The following is a 17,234-nucleotide window of genomic DNA, read 5'->3' as shown; positions in this document are numbered from 1 at the left end:
AAGTTACGTTAATGCATTAAAGAAATTAGTGGCATCAAAACAAATTTGCGTTATTATTGCGTTAACTTTGACAACCTTAATAAAACATACGTTGTGTCAGAGTATTAGGACAATTCTTTTTTTTACTCTCTATGGAGAGTTTGTTTAGTAAGACCTCATGGTCCCATGGGGGACACTGGAAGGGGAGGGACTTCGCCTCTGTTGCTCACTACTTCCCAAACACATGCATCTTCGCTAAAAACCTTTAAATTTTAGCAATGATCACACTGTAAAACTTTTTACTGTAAAATTACAGTAACTTACAGGAGAAACTGCTGCCAGTATTTTATTTTAAAATTTACAGTATCTCTACTGTATCAAAGAATACAGCAGCTTACTGTAATCAAAGCATACAGTAATTTGCTGTAATAATTCAAAAATAACAGTAAAATACTGGCAGCAGTTTCGCCAGTAAGGTTACTGTACAATTTACAGTATCTGTACTGTATCGCAAGAATACAACAGCTTACTGTAATCAAGGCATACAGTAATTTGCTGTAATAATTCCAAATAATACAGTAATTTATTGGTAGCAGTTTCACCAGCAAGATACTGTACACTTTACAGTATCTCTACTGTATCGGAGATATACAGTAACTTGTTGTAATCAAAATGTCCAATAATTTCCTGTAATAATTCCACAAATTACAGTATTTTAAGCATCTATAAAAACTAACAAGCAAATGAAAAATAACAATTTAGAACAATAAACACAACAACATGGCATATTCATATTATTCTTGTTTATTATAATAACCTGAGTTTGACAGAAAATAACATCCAAATAAAACATTCAAATACTCAAGCCCTTACAAATAAAAATAGTGTGATGAGTTGTGAGTGAGTAAGAGACACAGTGTGTGTGTGTGTGTGTGTGTTGAACAATACAGTGTGCTGGCTTAATATTAAACGTATAAATAATGCAAGGTTGAACATTTTAAACAAAATTAAATAAAAATAACATTGTGAATGAGTGAGACAGACATAAAGGGATTGTCAGTAATTGAGTGAGATATGGAGGGTTTGTGTGTGTGCATTTTAACTCTACAGACAGAGTCAGGAATGTGATTGTTAAACTCACAAAGTCCCACTCGAAATCCATGAGCTCCCGCAGGAGGGTGCAAACATGAGGATTCAGGGATGTCACTTTCTTATGGACCATTTTCCCGCTCTTCTTGCTGGTCACCTTTCCCTGTCGTGCCTTTGTCCCTCTCTCTGGGTTGATCCCGACACAGCTTCTACAAGGCACAGCAAGGTAAAACAAAAAGACACAAATGTGAATCAAACCACCTCTTACCTAATATTAGACCGCTAAATATTGTAGTATAAATAATACCTGATTTATTATAAGTCCCCAAATCGTTCTTTTTCATGCTTTATATTTGTAATATATATATATATATATATATATATATATATATATATATATATATATATATATTTGTAATTTGTAATGCATATTAGAGTAGATACACGAGGACATGGTGAAATATTTCTTGCTAATATAGTTTACTTGCCTGATGTTTTATGAGTGTCACACTTTTGGAATATGCATATAACATTGAGTGTTTTTGGTAACTTAATGACTCTTTGATATTTATGTACATATGTACTAGGGCTGGGCGATATGACGATATATATCGTCAAACGATATAAGAAATGTCTATGTTTAGATTTTTTTTTCTATATTGTTTCTATTGTGATGTCAAAAAACAAGTGGCTGAACTGTTTTACTACAATATTTATGTCATTTGTACGACTCTTTACGTCCCTAGCATGTGGGTGAAGTTTGTCTTCAGGGCTTTCTGCCAGAAATATTCTAAGTTTTAGGCAACAAACAAACTAGGTTAGTAGTAGTTTGGGTTAAAATAAACCCTTTCTGGCAGAAAGCCCTGAAGGCAAACTTCTCCCATGAGCGAGCCGGGCGGAGTTGTAGCGAACAGCTGTTTTACTTTGAGAGGGCACAACATGCAGAAACTCTCTCAGACTCAGCCCAACCAAAACAAGAAGAGCTCGTTAGAACGTCAGACACAGACCCGAAAACAATCTTCTGCAAAGTATACCACAAGCAAAGTTGTAGTGCAGGCTATCTGTTGTCCGTAAAGTTCTGTATAAAATGATCAAATACTCAGTACATTTCATTTGTCAAGTATTTAATTCACACAGGAGTATACGAAAATAGACTTTACCATGTGCTTATTTCATATGGACTTTTTATTTATTGAATTACCAGAACATGTGCTATATTGTGATATATATCTTTATCGAGATATGAAATGACCTTTATCAGGGTAGAAGATTTTGTCCATATCGCCCAGCCCTAATAAGTGCATGTCTTTATTACATTTGCAGTGTTTCGCCATGTGCCGTTTTCAGTGCTGCAGTACATGCTATTTGTCCACTAGAGGGCTCTGTTGACCACAGAATTGCTCAATCTGGCTAAGCCGGCAATTGAGTTTAAGTGTATTTCTACTGATTGTAACATTGATAAAACAAATTTATTTCACGTATAAACCAGAATGCCTACATTTAACTTAACCAGTCTATTTAATTTAATTATTCAAGACTAATAACAATGGGTTATTAATTTATATATGAAATGATATTATTGCAGGCTAATACTGTTTTTATGTTTCTTGTATATATTTTAGAACCACACATACACACCCAAGCATCCAAGTGATCATTTAAGCTTATTTTGGAATGAACTCTCCATACCATACTCTCTGATCGTATGTCTATCACACATAGATAGTAAGGCCCAAACATCTGACACAAATGACTATATGGAATTCAAACTTACCTCTGTATGAATTCAAGTGTGCAGGCAGCGTGATCCTGATATTGGAGGTTGAAGTTGTAGTAGGATGTTAAGACAACAGCAAGCCCCAACGCAAACAATGCCTCTTCACACACGACCTGACCCTCGATGCTTACCATCCAGCGCTGGTCGGAAATCATTGGACCTGAAACACAATGCAAAAACCTTTAGGCTGAAAACCAAATTGACCATTTGACGAATTATCAAGTGGCCACTTACCGCTTTATTGTTTTTGTATGGTATTGGCATTTCCAACTGATATTTGAAAACCTTTCTAAAAAAATGTAAGCCTCCGCTAGATATCAGGAATTCTTGATGCAGGATGTGAGATGCTACTCATCTACTGCACTGCTCTTTGATGTATCCAGGTAGCCATTTACATACTTGGGACACCATCGCGTGGTTGGGTCGGTTGCAGTGAAGGAGAAATCAAGTAAAAAAGTTAATACAAATAAAATAAAATCTACAAAGGGAGGGAGAATATCAAACGAATTTACAAGCTATAGGAACACCCTAATCCAGACGGAGAGTGAGAGAAAAGCTCAAACAAACTATTTACATATCAGAGAAGAATCAGAGAAATTATTATTCCGTAGCTTACTGTGTATGTATTATAGAGTCAACTATTTATTAACCATCTAAATCTATGTATTTATTTATCCATTTCTGTATGCACAACTGTTTATGAATCAGTATTTATTTATAAGAATGTAAAGGTGTGTGTATTATATACAATATAGAAGACATAACCATAGAAACTCACTACAACTGAACTCCAACTCCAGCGGCAAGCAGCGTCTTCCTGCCTGCCCCACACCTTCTAACTGCCTTCTGACAGGCTCAATAGAAATACTCTGCATATGTGCACTAGTACAGTGTAAGTAGAAACGTGGGGCTTAGTGCTTACCTAGAGCGATCAACCGAGGGCTATCAGGAAGGGTGAGGGATGTCTTCACAGTCGCCGCTGTGTCTGACACCTATATAGGAGACAAAAAAGGCATTGCATTTCTAAGTTAATGTTAATACAATTAAACAATGCTTTAACTATAGTTGTCATCAATTTTCCTTTTAAAGAAATTATTTTAAAAATCACACTGAGCTCCACTCATTGCATTTCAATAATTTCAATGTCTTAATCTGAAATAAACTACATCAGTTATACCCACATCCGCCTGCAAGATGAGGGCATCTCTCCTCTCTTCGAAGCCCCCTGCATGCTCATGTGAGCACCCTGCTTGCTCAACAGTATTCTCTCCATCATCTCTACCTGACCTGATCTGACTCAAAAGATTACCAACTACACAACCTTTATGTGTTCTTGACAAGTGTGATGAAAAAGTGGACATCACAGTTAACATTTTACCACAATTTGTGAATGGACATAAGACTGGTTTCCCCTCTTTAATGTGAGTCTTCAAGTGAGAAAATAATTTAGACAAGCTGTCACATTTGACACTACAGAAATCGATGTGGCATGATAAAACATCTAATGTTAATGTCCTTATGCCAGAACATCCTTCCCTCAAGCTTGACTCCCTCTGATCTGGGTGATCTCTATATACATGGCATTTTAAAGCTGTAACTTTGCCAAATGAACGGTTACAATCGTGGAAAGCACATTTAAATGTGATGTGTGGGGTGTTTTGGTGAACTGTCATATGCCTAACAAAGGCATATTTAGTACCACATGCATGGCGGCAAAATTGACAGTTGAACATTCTGGAAACACAAGAGAGATACTGCCTCGTCTCCCTTTTAGATTGTTGCTACCTATTAGTAATTATATTGAGAATTTAAATGCTGACTAAGCTAAAACCAGCTAGCTAACGAGCTAGCGCTAGCTAATGTGCTAGTGCTAGCTACCGTGAATATAAGATAGACTACTGATGTTTGTTACCTGTGATACTAATGAGTATTGAAATATAGACGAAGCTACGAACAGCTAACGACCTAACGTTAGCTAGCTTAAGTACATACATGGAGGAACATGCACTGTGTTAGCAAAGGTACAACACAACTTGATGATTTGACTTACCATGAAGTAACGTAATGTAACCACTGGAGTTTCCCTTCGTCTGGTCTGACGATCAAAATGGAACTGGCGGTGGTGAAAATAAAAAGTGTGTATCCAAACTGCTGCTGTCTCTCCTCAAGTTACGCTGGAGAACAACGGTCTGGGTATCATCGGATATTGTTTTTACCTTTTTCGGAAAGACTGATAAAAAGACATTGATACAAAAAATTCCCTTGTTGCATTCTCCATTGTTAATGTGGTGTAATCTTTTAAAGAGGATCTCTTATGCTTTTGTGTTCTTTCCTTTAGTGTGTTTTCTGTAACGGATTATCCGATGATACCCAGACCCAGACCAACAACAACGATGCTGCTGCTGCTGCCAGAGTGAGCTGTTGAGCCGTTGACTGTTGAGCTGTGGCGCTCAACGGTCAACTCGAAAAAAATACGCGCGAGAACTTAAAAAATAGCCGTTAATTTATTTTCCCGAGATTCTCCGCGGCAGCAGCAGATTACTGTGAACAGATACACTTGACCGCTGGGATCATGGGAGCAAGCGTTCTGACTCCCAGAATGCATTGCTTACACAGTAATATACAGTAAAAGCATTTTACAGGTAACTGTTAGAATCTCGCTGTAAATTTACATCAAAGTGTTGGAAAGTAGTTGAAGAGCATATGACTGGATAAATGAGACTTGGATTATTCTGAACAAGTTGTTTAAGAGTTTGTAAACAGATGTCTTAATATAGTTTTGCTGTTGTGAAACGCCCCCCCGTTTACTTCGATTCATCAAGACTTTTCTCCGTTTTTGAGTGAAAAACATTTTCTTCAAGAATTCAAGGTAACACTGGGTGAGTAACTGATATACGAAGGATCATTTTGGGGGTGAAGTATTCCTTTAAAGACTATCAACAAATCAGCCTGTAGTGTCAGAATCCTCCTGCTTTCCTGGTAAAAAAAAAAACCTGGTAGCCTGCCTCCAGACCTCTGAATCACCACCTATACCTGGCTGGACAAACATCCGACCAATAAGGGCATTATTAATATATTAATAGGCAGGATATTCGTCTTCCTGTGCCAGAGTCAGAAACATTACTAAATCCATGAAAAATAGTGACAGAATTGATGCAAAGGCAGGCTGTTGTAAGTTGACTTACAGAAAGATCAACTCAAAGTGACACATCATCGACGTATCACCAAATAACAGCAGCAGGACAGATACGTTAGTGTGTGTGTGTGTGTGTGTGTTTACCTGCCACAGTGTAAACAGCAGTGACCAGCAGCAGAACGCCTGTAGACAGGTAGAGATCCCAGCCCAACGATACCTGGATAAATAGTGCCCCCGAAAATATATCTGTCTGGGTAAGACACACACACACACACACACACACACACACACACACACACACACACACACACACACAGATGTGTCTACTGTGTCTTGGATTGTACAGACCGCAGAAGCGGGGGGTTGGGGAGGAGGTAGGGGGCAGCAGGCTTAGCAGGGTATTCCAGACGTCCCTCTCCCCTGCAATGTTTTCCAGCTCTTCCTGGGGGGACCCCGAGGCGTTCCCAGGCCAGACCAGATATGTAATCTCTCCAGCGTGTTCTGGGTCTGCTCCGGGGCCTCTTACCATTTGGACGTGGAAAACTGGAAAACCGGAAAAGGGTGGCGTCCAGGAGGCATCCTGATCAGATGCCCAAACCACCTCAGCTGGCCCCCTTTCGACGTGAAGTAGCAGCGTCTCTACTCCGAGCTCCCTCCGAATGTCTGAGCTCCTCAGCCTATCTCTAAGGCTGAGCCCAGCCACCCTACGGAGGAAGCTCATTTCGGCCGCTTGTATCCGCGATTTTGTTCTGTCGGTCACTACCCAAAGCTCATGGCCATACCTGTAGTAGTAGTAGTAGTGATATCTGTATGAATATAAGCCTGAATTGCAACTGTGTGTTTTTTCTCCAAACCAAACTGCTGCGATGCCATTTGACATTTACCCATCACATGATGACGAATAAGTCTCTGGGGGAAAGGGGGCTATATTTCTGGTGTTCTGGTGTTAGCCAGCGGATATCCGCACGCTGCTCATCGTTTACGGTCCAATTAGAAACTTGAGATGTGAGGTTGGATTTGAGAGAAAACGCGTACGACCAGATGGTTTCACGGTAGCCAGTTTGCTAATTTTAAACTAAGAAAAAGTGAAATCATTGTCAGACGATAGTCGGTGGGTTCCCAGATTAGGTTCCGTAAACGCGGACCGTTTACCTGCATTCAACTAAAGCCTGCTCTAACATGTATGCATGCATCTTGTGTGTGGAGGGTACTGAAACGGAGCGGAGGAGATCGATACACGGAACACGGTTTCTTAAGTTTGGTTGCTTTTTGTGGTTGCGCACATGACATCTATTGCACGTCTGTCCATCCTGGAAGTGGGATCCCTCCTCTGTTGCTCTTCCTGAGGTTTTTTCCATTTTTCCCTGTTATAGGGTTTTTTTCGGGTTAAGTTTTTCCTTATCCGATGAGAGGGTCGCACTGTAAAAGACAGAGGATGTCGTATCCTGTACAGATTGTAAAGCCCCCTGAGATGTGATATTGGACTATACAAATAAAATTGACTTGACTTTCTATACCCACCCTCCCCCTGCTGATTATGAAAGATAATCGTTCATAAATTCTAAATATATTTAGCGTCCCCTCGCCATTTTAACAGCCCCCTCAGTCACTTCATTCTGGTGCCTGGCCTGGATGTCCGACTAAAAAAGTGTTCTCTAACTACTCAACAGTATTCTAGGCCTATGTGTGCAATGCATATAGCCCCCTCCCCCTCCGCATGCCTTGAAATGATCATATCATATCATATCATATGAATGTACAGACGTAGGCAAAGTTGTTGGTAACGTTCCGTTAAAGAGAGAAAAACCCACAATGGTCACTGAAATAACTTGAAACTGACAAAAGTAATAATAAATAAAAAATCACTGAAAATTAACTAATGAAAATCAGTTATTGTTTTTGAATTATGGTTCAGCAGAATCATTTAAAAAAACAAACTAATGAAACTGGCCTAGACAAAAATGATGGTAACATTAACTTAATATTTTGTTGCACAACCTTTTGAGGCAATCACTGCAATCAAGTGATTTCTGTAACTCTCAATGAGACTTCTGCACCTGTCGACAGGTATGTTGGCCCACTCCTCGTGAGCAAACTGCTCCAGCTGTCTCAGGTTTGAAGGGTGCCTTCTCCAGACAGCATGTTTCAGCTCCTTCCACAGATGTTCAATAGGATTTAGATCAGGGCTCATAGAAGGCCACTTCAGAATAGTCCAATGTTTTGTTCTTAGCCATTCTTGGGTGTTTTTAGCTGTGTTTTGGGTCATTATCCTGTTTGAGGACTCATGACCTGCAACTGAGACCAAGCTTTCTGACACTGGGCAGCACATTTCGCTCCAGAATGCCTTGATAGTCTTGAGATTTCATTGCACCCTGCACAGATTCAAGACACCCTGTGCCAGATGCAACAAAGCAGCCCCATAACATAACCGAGCCTCCTCCATGTTTCACATTAGGTACAGTGTTCTTTTCTTTGGATGCTTCATTTTTGCGTCTGTGAACATAGAGCTGATGTGACTTGCCAAAAAGCTCCAGTTTTGTCTCATCTGTCCAAAGGACATTCTCCCAGAAGCTTTGTGGCTTGTCAATATGCATTTTGGAAAATTCCAGTCTCGCTTTTTTATGATTTGGTGTCCTCCTGGGTCGTCTTCCATTAAGTCCACTTTGGCTCAAACAGTGACGGATGGTGCGATCTGACACTGATGTACCTTGACCTTGGAGTTCACCTCTAATCTCTTTGGAAGTTGTTCTGGGCTCTTTGGTTACCATTCGTATTATCCGTCTCTTCAATATGTCATCAATTTTCCCCTTGCGGCCACGTCCAGGGAGGTTGGCTACAGTCCCATGGACCTTAAACTTCTGAATAATATGTGCAGCTGTAGTCACAGGAACATCAAGCTGCTTGGAGATGGTCTTATAGCCTTTACCTTTAACATGAAGGTCTAAAATGTTCTTTCTGATCTCCTGAGACAACTCTTTCCTCAGCTTTCTGTGGTCCATGTTCAGTGTGGTACACACCATGACACCAAACAGCACAGTGAATACTTTTCACCCTTTAAATAGGCAGACTGACTGATTACAAGTTTGAAGATACCTGTGATGCTAATTACAGGACACACCTTAGTTTAATATGTCCCTATGGTCACATTATTTTACATCTTTTCTAGGGGTACCATCATTTTTGTCCTGGCCAGTTTCATTAGTTTGTTTTTTAAAATGATTCTGTTGAACCACAATTCAAAAACAACAGCTGATTTTCATTAGTTCATTTTCAGTAAATTTTTATTTATTATTACTTTTGTCAGTTTCAAGTTATTTCAGTGACCATTGTGGGTTTTTCTCTCTTTAACGGAACGTTACCAACAACTTTGCCTACGTCTGTATGTGAGTGTGTGTGTGTTTGTCTTACAGATATTTTGGTGAAGATGTAGAGGAGGAGTGACAGAACAGACATGTATATGCGTATCCTCCGGCCTCCAAAGCGTTTGGCCAGGTATTCAGGCATGGTCACCACACCAGCAGAGATGTAGACAGGGATAAAGATCCAACCCAGAGCCACCAGGACCCACGCCGCCTGCAGGAATACAGACACACTCTCATCTCAACTCGTCAAATACTGACGCGTTGTCAGACCCCTCGGTGGGTGTCACTTTTTGGCTCGCAGTAAACACGTCCTTAATGTTGCGAATCAACCAAAAACACTTTGCTTAAGTTCAGACAACAAAACCACTTAGTTAGGTTGAGGAAAAAACAACATGGTTGGGCTTTAAATTACTGCGTTTGTACAGTGAAAATGTGACTTGACGTTGTGAACACGGTACACAAACGAACAGCTGATTGTGACGCACGGGACACGAACAGCGGACTCCTGGATGAAAGCCTTGTGTTTGTTGGACCCATCCACACTTGGACCCAGCACTTTCTCTGAGCGTTTACTGTCGCTGCAGATGGGTTTACGTTGTAGTTAATGGAAATCCCGGTGCGTCCCATACCAATGCTAAAGGGTGCCTTGTGCGGCGGTATTGAACGCCGATGGCCGTGACAAAGCGTCGGTATTTGACGCCTTGGGAATGAGAACAGGCTGGAAACACACACAGGCTCAGCAACACATTGTCAGTAATGTCTGCTATTGTACTGTTTAATGTGTCTCAGGAGATAGAGCGGGTCGTCCACCAATTGGAAGGTTTCTCGGAAGGCACACATTATTCTATTATGAATACCAGTTTATGTGTGGGGAAAATGCCTATGCATGGTTTGTACATCCAGCCACAGATCTCAAACCGATCAAATGGAATGTCAAGATTTACAAAGCTCTAGAGACCTATTCATCCAGGCTCAAGGCTGTAATTGATGCCAGAGGTGCTTCCACTAAAAACTGAGTTGTAGGGCATATATATATATTTTATATAGTAGATAAGGCAAAAGAAAATGTGAACAAGTGGCCCATTTCTCTCCCAAAATCTCATAGTCCCAGACGGTGTTCCTTACATTCCATTCAAATCCCCCGACAGCGATGCCTCCGGCTGCTCCTGTTCCCGCTAGACCAATGAACAAACCGCTTCCAACATTACTGGACATCAGAGAAGCTCCAATCTGTAAACACATACAGATAATACACAGAAACAAGAAATGCTTATATTTACTTTAAAAAAAAGTGGCAGTAGGCAGTATATTTTTGGCATCGTTGGGTAATAATTCCATAATAACCTTTCAGCATATTGTAAATCAAGTGTTCTGAGAGATAATTAGACTTCTGCTCCTCCTCATGGCTCTGTTTTCAGGCTTTAGAAAAATCTTTTACCAATCACAGGTCATTTCATTGAGAGAGCGTTCCTATTGGCTGTGCTCCGGTAATGTGACCAGACGTTCCCTCACCAGGCGTCACAAACTTTCTCATTTTACAGCTAAACCGTGCACTACAAGATGATTCTGAAAACATTTGCGGCGAGAAATAGGCATTAACGTAACATAATATTGATTCATATTTGATCAGCGCTGTTTAGTTTGACCGTTTGGTCGGAGTTCGCGAGTGATTGACAGCCGGCTCTCATAGACAGCTGGACAGCAGACCTCAGGTCAGCTCTTACTGCTTGTTTTCCTCCGGTCTGTGAAATCTTGCAGATGCCGTTAGGAGCACCGGAGGACACCAGAGGACACTGAGGCACATGATATTTTTCAGGTTACCTGTTTCATGTACTACTGCCACGATATAGCGACCGTTTTATAAAAATAACTTTTTATAATCATATTAGCTCTAATCTCGCCTTCAGCTTTAAAGCAACAGTCCATTGTGGCTCTCCATGACAGCTACCGTATATCAAGTAATGGTATTTTAGCATGGCATACTAGAATTGAGGGAGGTGTTAGTGTATATAATATATCATAGTTAAGAATAACACAAGTTTTTCTTTTACTACAGTAACTGAATGCACCACACGTTTGGCTTCTTTTTCTATTTACACTGTTCAATAATTACCTTCTATTGGGTACTGACTCCTGACTGTGTCAGAATATCTGTTCTGTAATGCTAACGTAGGTGTTAGAGCAGAAAATCTGGAACCAAACAAAAATCTTGACAAAAGAAATGTATAATATGTTGACAATGCCATATTGCATATAGCACATTAACATTGAATTGAGGACAAAACATCATGCATATCATCAGTGAGACGTTTGGTACTCACAGGCCACCAAGACATTGAACGGCCAGCCAAGAAGTAGCCCCTCACAGTGCTGCGATTGGCTCGCGCTGATGCCTATAGAAAAGAGGCCAGCGGTACAATTAAAACTGAAAATTGATGTGTAGGTAACCTAGATTATGAAATAAATAAGTATAATGCATGTACAGAAACATTTAAAGGACTTGAAACTCTGTCACCTTATCATATCACATCTATCTTATCAGCCCAAACTGGCTCTTCGGCAGGTACCTCATAGTATCCAGGGTTTAGCATATTTCCTCTGGGCATGTTTTAGGATACTTAAATAGAAATTGTGGAATCCAAAAATAGTTATTAGTTAAATTTGACTTAGTGTAGCCTCACAGGGTTGAGCTATGTCTTAAAGGAACAGTGTGAATCATTTCAGGGGGATCTATTAGCAGAAATATTCATAACTATAATTTAATTTGTGTGTAATCACCTGAAACTAAGAATGTTTTTGTTAGCTTATAATGAGCCCTTCATATCTACATAGGGTGCGGGTCCTGTTCACGGAGTCAGCCATGTTGCTCCGCCATGTTTCTACAGTAGCCCAGAACGGACAAACCAAACACTGGCTCTAGAGAGGGCCTTTCACGTTTTTACATTACCTGAAGGCCACCGTAGTTCTCCGACACGCTTGTGAAACTGCGATAACGTGAGCCGCAGAGTGTAAAACCGTGGTACCTGCCAGCTGACGTCCGTTGCTCCTAAAGCACAGTGACCATGACGTTGAGTCAACACATCTCTGACCATGATTAACCTTCACGAAGGGAGGATTTATTGGAGGACTGTCATGATAAACTGCATTATTTTAAGCCAGGTGTATCCAATAAACTGCTAATGGAGTGTAGGTTGTTTAAATTCAGTTCTGATATTTGTATTATTTCTATTTTTGAAGTACAAAGTTGTGAGTGAAGAGCTGGACACATTTCAGGAGATCGTTTGACTGATTGTTTCCTGGTGAAAGTTTCAGTTACTGTGCTGATCTCATTGGGAATGAGGAACATTGGACATGGTTTTGTGCACACACCGTGGTATAAACAATATTCATGGTTAAAAGAAACTAGTTGGACAAAAAGTGTTTAAAAAATCTAAAATAAACTGTTTGATCATAAAAACTGGAACTGAAATGTGTTATTTATTTTGACTTAAGTGAAGTGATTTAAAAATTAAGGTAACAATGTGCATGGACGTTTTTGAGTAGGATGGAGTTAAAATAAATAAGTAAGAGTAGCTTAAATAAAGTAATTTGACAACTTCATATCACCACAATGTTTGGATTAATATTAAGTTGGTTTTATTAAGCCTTTAGAGGTCAAAGCAAATCATGTTGGTTGAACTTCATTAATTGGGTTAGTCAGACTACAAAAGACAAAAGAATGCCATAGTTGGAACTTCTCAAAAAGATGAATGCAAATTGTTACCTACATTTTTTTTTAAGTTGAGCCAGTGTATTCTTTTTTAGAGTGGTTATGGTAAGGATGGCCAACGGCGTTATCATGGTTTTGCACTCAGCGGTTCACGTTGCAAAAGGGAGGAGTGAGCGGAGGGGTGCTCGGTTGGTTGCAATCTGCAACCACACCACTAGATGCCACCAAGTCCTACACACTGTCCCTTTAAGATATTATTAAGAATAATGGTCATTAACAGGTGCAAGTGTAAATTGAGTTGGGCCATTTCCAGGGCTTACCCAGATTCCAACCGCCATGACAAAAATAAAGTAGACGACGACCACAGCGATGTCGGCGGCACCCACACGGAGACCTGCGCTGGGAGGTGCTGCAGTGGTAAACCCAGAGGAGCTGCTGCTGCCTGCAAGTACAGAACAGGACGTCACTATGACATAATTTTAGCTATATCAAAGCAGAAATAATGTAGGTACAATATATACAAAGTACAAGTACAAGCTGTCACTCAACCGTAGAGGATGCAAGAATGTCAGCTGTGACAGCAGTGGGGTTGAATTTATTTGTGTTGTTGCCTTTGCCAGCGCAGCACAAAAAAGGTCTGGTTGAAACTATTAACCATTCTGAGATAGTTGAGAAGCATAGTCTGATATATAAGTGTAACTTCAGCCCAAGGTCTGAGCCCAACCCCAAACCGGTGGACTTTATGTCAGCACTGGCCTTGCGAGGTCCAGGGCTGATTTACTAGATGGCACGCTGAGCCATATTCAACCCATGAAATGGCAATTTTTAGAGCTTCAAAGTCATAGTTAAATTTTTTCCTCAGTCGCTTTGGTACATTCCTCGAATCACCCTTAAAAGGACTGTTTGTAACTTTCAGAAATGCTTGTTAACAGCGACACCTGTGGTCGTTAAGTCAACGAAAGTCAGTGTCGGGCTCGCGCTTGCTCCCTCTACATAGACATGAACGAGCATCGCTCAAAACAGTGAGGCGACACACGTCAGCTAAAACCACAATATCACTATATTTCAGCTGCTTGGCAGTAATGTTAGCTGATCAGACGAAGGTCTCTCCATGAATCAATGCTGATCCTAATGTTGGCTTAAGGCTGAAGCAGGAAGAGAAACTTTATCGTCTCCGACCGCAGCCGGAGGTAGACACCGGCACCCGGTTGGAGACGATAACGTTTCTCGCTGCGGAGCCCCCTTACTTCACAAAACACGGGAAACCTCTGTTGGTCTGGAGGAGCAGCAGCATTTATTTCTGCACAAACGTCCACTGTACATTCACTAGATATTCTCAGAGCTAAACTAACTCTTCTGCAGTGTGGAGTGTGCGCACATGAACATGAGGTGGAGCGAGAACGAGCGCGGTGTGTGAGTGAAGTAAGGCAGTACAGCAGAGACTCTGGCCCTGGAGACCAAAGCTATAGTCTCCCCCATGTCCTCCGACCGCGGCACACTGTGAACACTGTTTAACAGACGCGCTTCGCTAAATAGAACTTTGCGGTTTTGGTGCTTCTGTGTAGTTTGTGTTGGAGTCTTGTCTGAACAGCGTAGCCACATGCGAGCGCGCATATGCAAGCTCGCATGGGACACCGACCCGGTAGATTTATACGTGTAAGAAGTTACAAACATTCCCTTTAACATTTGCAAAACAATAAGCGCATTTCTCAAAATAATTCGTACAAACGGCACCACACGATGGATTACCTGCGAAAGCCCGTAACTTGCTCAAACTCCTCAGTTTATCTCTCCAAAGTAAATATATATATGTCAATGAACATGTCAGTGTCGTCAGAATGACTAGTCCTTGTGTCATTAGCCATATTGTCAATATAACACTATATTATAATGTAATGGCTAAGGTAAACTAAAGACATTAATTATATCTTATGTGCACAAATTAATAAATTGTGGCTTCAATTATTTATTTATAAATTAGAAATGTAAACATCTGAGCTTTTTTAGAGAGAACTGGTTGATCGTTGGTTGGATCTAACACTTCACACATTCCCCTTCATTAGTGAAAGTCGCCTCAATTCAGGACACAGTTACAAAACAAGTCTAATAGATATGTATATCAAATATGCTTGACATATTATTACGATGGCTGGTTCAACCATTTTACATGTAATGACTTATCCAATGCCCAGATGTTTGGGGGGGTAAAAGACTATTCAAGACAGAACCAGTATAATACATTTCTCAGCCAGTATGGCTCAGAAGACTGATGTTTGAAAGTTAATGGACTGAAGAAGCAACCAGCTGACCCTTGGAGTCTGGACTGTTCTTCCCCTCCCCTCTATAGTAGCACACTGACCGCTTTCCCTTCCTCCCTTAGTCATCGAGGATAATTAGTACTGCCACGAGTCAAGGGATTCCCCCTCTATTTCAGTGTTTTTTAGTGTTTATAATAGATAATAGTTTATAATAGCGAAATGCTGCAAAATGACAAGATGTGTTCACGAGCAAGGGACAGGATTAGTGTTCAGCAGGTCCGTCACACTATCGCCCCTTAATGAGTCGATTCTGTTTTTAAAACCTAATAAATGGCATCAACACTTAACTCACGCTTTCTGGATGCAGGAGATGCGTTTGCATGGAAATTATATTGAAAATAATTCTACTCTTCTGTCAGGTGGAAGTCCCTCCAGTTACTCAGAGCTACATCTTGATTAAAGGTCCCTTATTGTAAAAAGTGAGATTTTCAGGTCTTTTACATTATAAAGCGGGTTTAAATGCTATATAAATACTGTTAAACATCAAAACGCTCAATATACGGAGAAATACACAAATCCTGTATTCAGAAATTGCGCGTTTGAAACAAGCCGTTAGGATTTCTGTCCATTTGTGATGTCACAAATATACAATATTTAGACCATTACACGGTTTTAAACGTAAAACATTCTAAATGTTTCCCGGTTTATTTCCTGTTGCGGTGTATGTAAAAAACATCAGCTGAAAGGAAGTAAGTAAACATGGACCCAAGCTGTTGTCTAAAGCAACGGAATTCCGTTGCAATTCCGCTGAAATGCGCTAAAACGGAGCGTTTCAGACAGAGGGTGAATACAGGCATATTCAGGCAGACAGTATGAGGAAATTAAAGTGTTTTTTAACATTACAGCATGTAGACATGTTATAGTAGAAACACAAAATACAAGTATGAACCTGAAAATGAGCATGATATGGGACCTTTAACACAAGTCCTGGCAGTCAGAGCTCTGAGGAAATACCAAAACCAACACTCCAGTAGTGCACAAAAATAGTTATAGATGTGAATTTTATTCCTGCATCCTTAATTATGGAAGTGTAATTGACTTGAAGATGTCTTTACCACTTACAGGGCCTTGCATCAAACAGGCACCAAAGACACATTGTTCAACTGTTACTTCCTCATTACCTCTAGATAGGACAATAGGCTTACAAAGCAAAGGCTGAAGGTGAAACGCTAATACGGACCATTTCTGCTGAGTCCGCAACACACATCTCTGCTTCCCTGTCTATAAAAAAATAAAGCTTGTTGCTGTTTTCATACATGGAGCCTCCGAGTATACATTTGAGTTAAAAAAAGTCAGACCTGTAGGGAGACTTGTGGCAGACATGTTGATTCCAATCTTCCAGATGGTGTTGATTCTTTACAGACACTCAGTCCTCCGGCGTTTCCTCCAGGGAGTTCTTCAGACTCTGTGTAACCGAGTTAGTCGATCCTGCTGGTATAAACCTGACAGAGGTGTGTGAATCTGTGGAGTCCACCTGAAGCTTAATTATTAATCAGTCTGTTATCAAGTCAGGCTAACTTCACTGGTTAGCTAGAATTGGCAAAGACTGACACACATTTAAAAGGTGATCCACAGGTGGTTACGGGTATAGTCCAGTATGTAGGATGTAGTTTGATTCCACATTTAATAGGTTAATGCTACACGGGTCAGTGACAGTATGCTGCTCCTGTATGGAACTTAGACCTGTATAGTTCTATAAATTCTTAATTTGGCATGTTATTCATAAGTGTGTAAATGTCTCATCAAGGTGTGTACTAATATTTAATCCTTCAATAAAGAAGCATCCAAAGGCCCTTTTTCCTCTGACCCAATTTACCTCGATTTAATTTATGAGGGAACATGTCATTTAGCAAAATAATACGCA

The 17,234-nt window shown here is 40.4% G+C and overlaps 1 protein-coding gene and 2 long non-coding RNA genes across 3 annotated transcripts in view; 1 reads left to right on the top strand and 2 right to left on the bottom strand.

The window, feature by feature from the left end:
- Positions 1–16,813, bottom strand: part of slc5a9 (solute carrier family 5 member 9) — a 34,013-nt gene extending 17,200 nt beyond the window's left edge. Inside the window, exons 1-6 of the mRNA XM_037769014.1 lie at positions 16,669–16,813; positions 13,373–13,494; positions 11,665–11,736; positions 10,469–10,573; positions 9,390–9,554; positions 6,126–6,231 (exon numbers count right to left, since the gene is read on the bottom strand). Coding sequence (XP_037624942.1) covers positions 6,126–6,231; positions 9,390–9,554; positions 10,469–10,573; positions 11,665–11,736; positions 13,373–13,494; positions 16,669–16,693 — 595 coding nt within the window. The 5' untranslated portion in view covers positions 16,694–16,813. The remainder of the gene's footprint in view (positions 1–6,125; positions 6,232–9,389; positions 9,555–10,468; positions 10,574–11,664; positions 11,737–13,372; positions 13,495–16,668) is intronic.
- LOC119487933 lies at positions 217–16,834 on the top strand. Its single transcript, XR_005206827.1, has 3 exons — positions 217–915; positions 3,577–3,582; positions 16,822–16,834. It is a non-coding gene; the product is annotated as an uncharacterized LOC119487933 (long non-coding RNA).
- On the bottom strand, positions 971–5,396 carry LOC119487932. Its single transcript, XR_005206826.1, has 5 exons — positions 5,238–5,396; positions 4,896–5,034; positions 3,768–3,837; positions 2,843–3,005; positions 971–1,277 (listed from the first exon to the last, which is right to left on the bottom strand). It is a non-coding gene; the product is annotated as an uncharacterized LOC119487932 (long non-coding RNA).
- Positions 16,835–17,234: the final 400 nt, after the last annotated feature.

Source organism: Sebastes umbrosus, chromosome 5, assembly GCF_015220745.1.
Source record: "Sebastes umbrosus isolate fSebUmb1 chromosome 5, fSebUmb1.pri, whole genome shotgun sequence".
NCBI classification, from domain to species: domain Eukaryota; kingdom Metazoa; phylum Chordata; class Actinopteri; order Perciformes; family Sebastidae; genus Sebastes; species Sebastes umbrosus.
The sequence above is the reverse complement of the archived record's forward strand: the minus strand, read 5'-3'. Positions and strand labels throughout refer to the sequence as shown.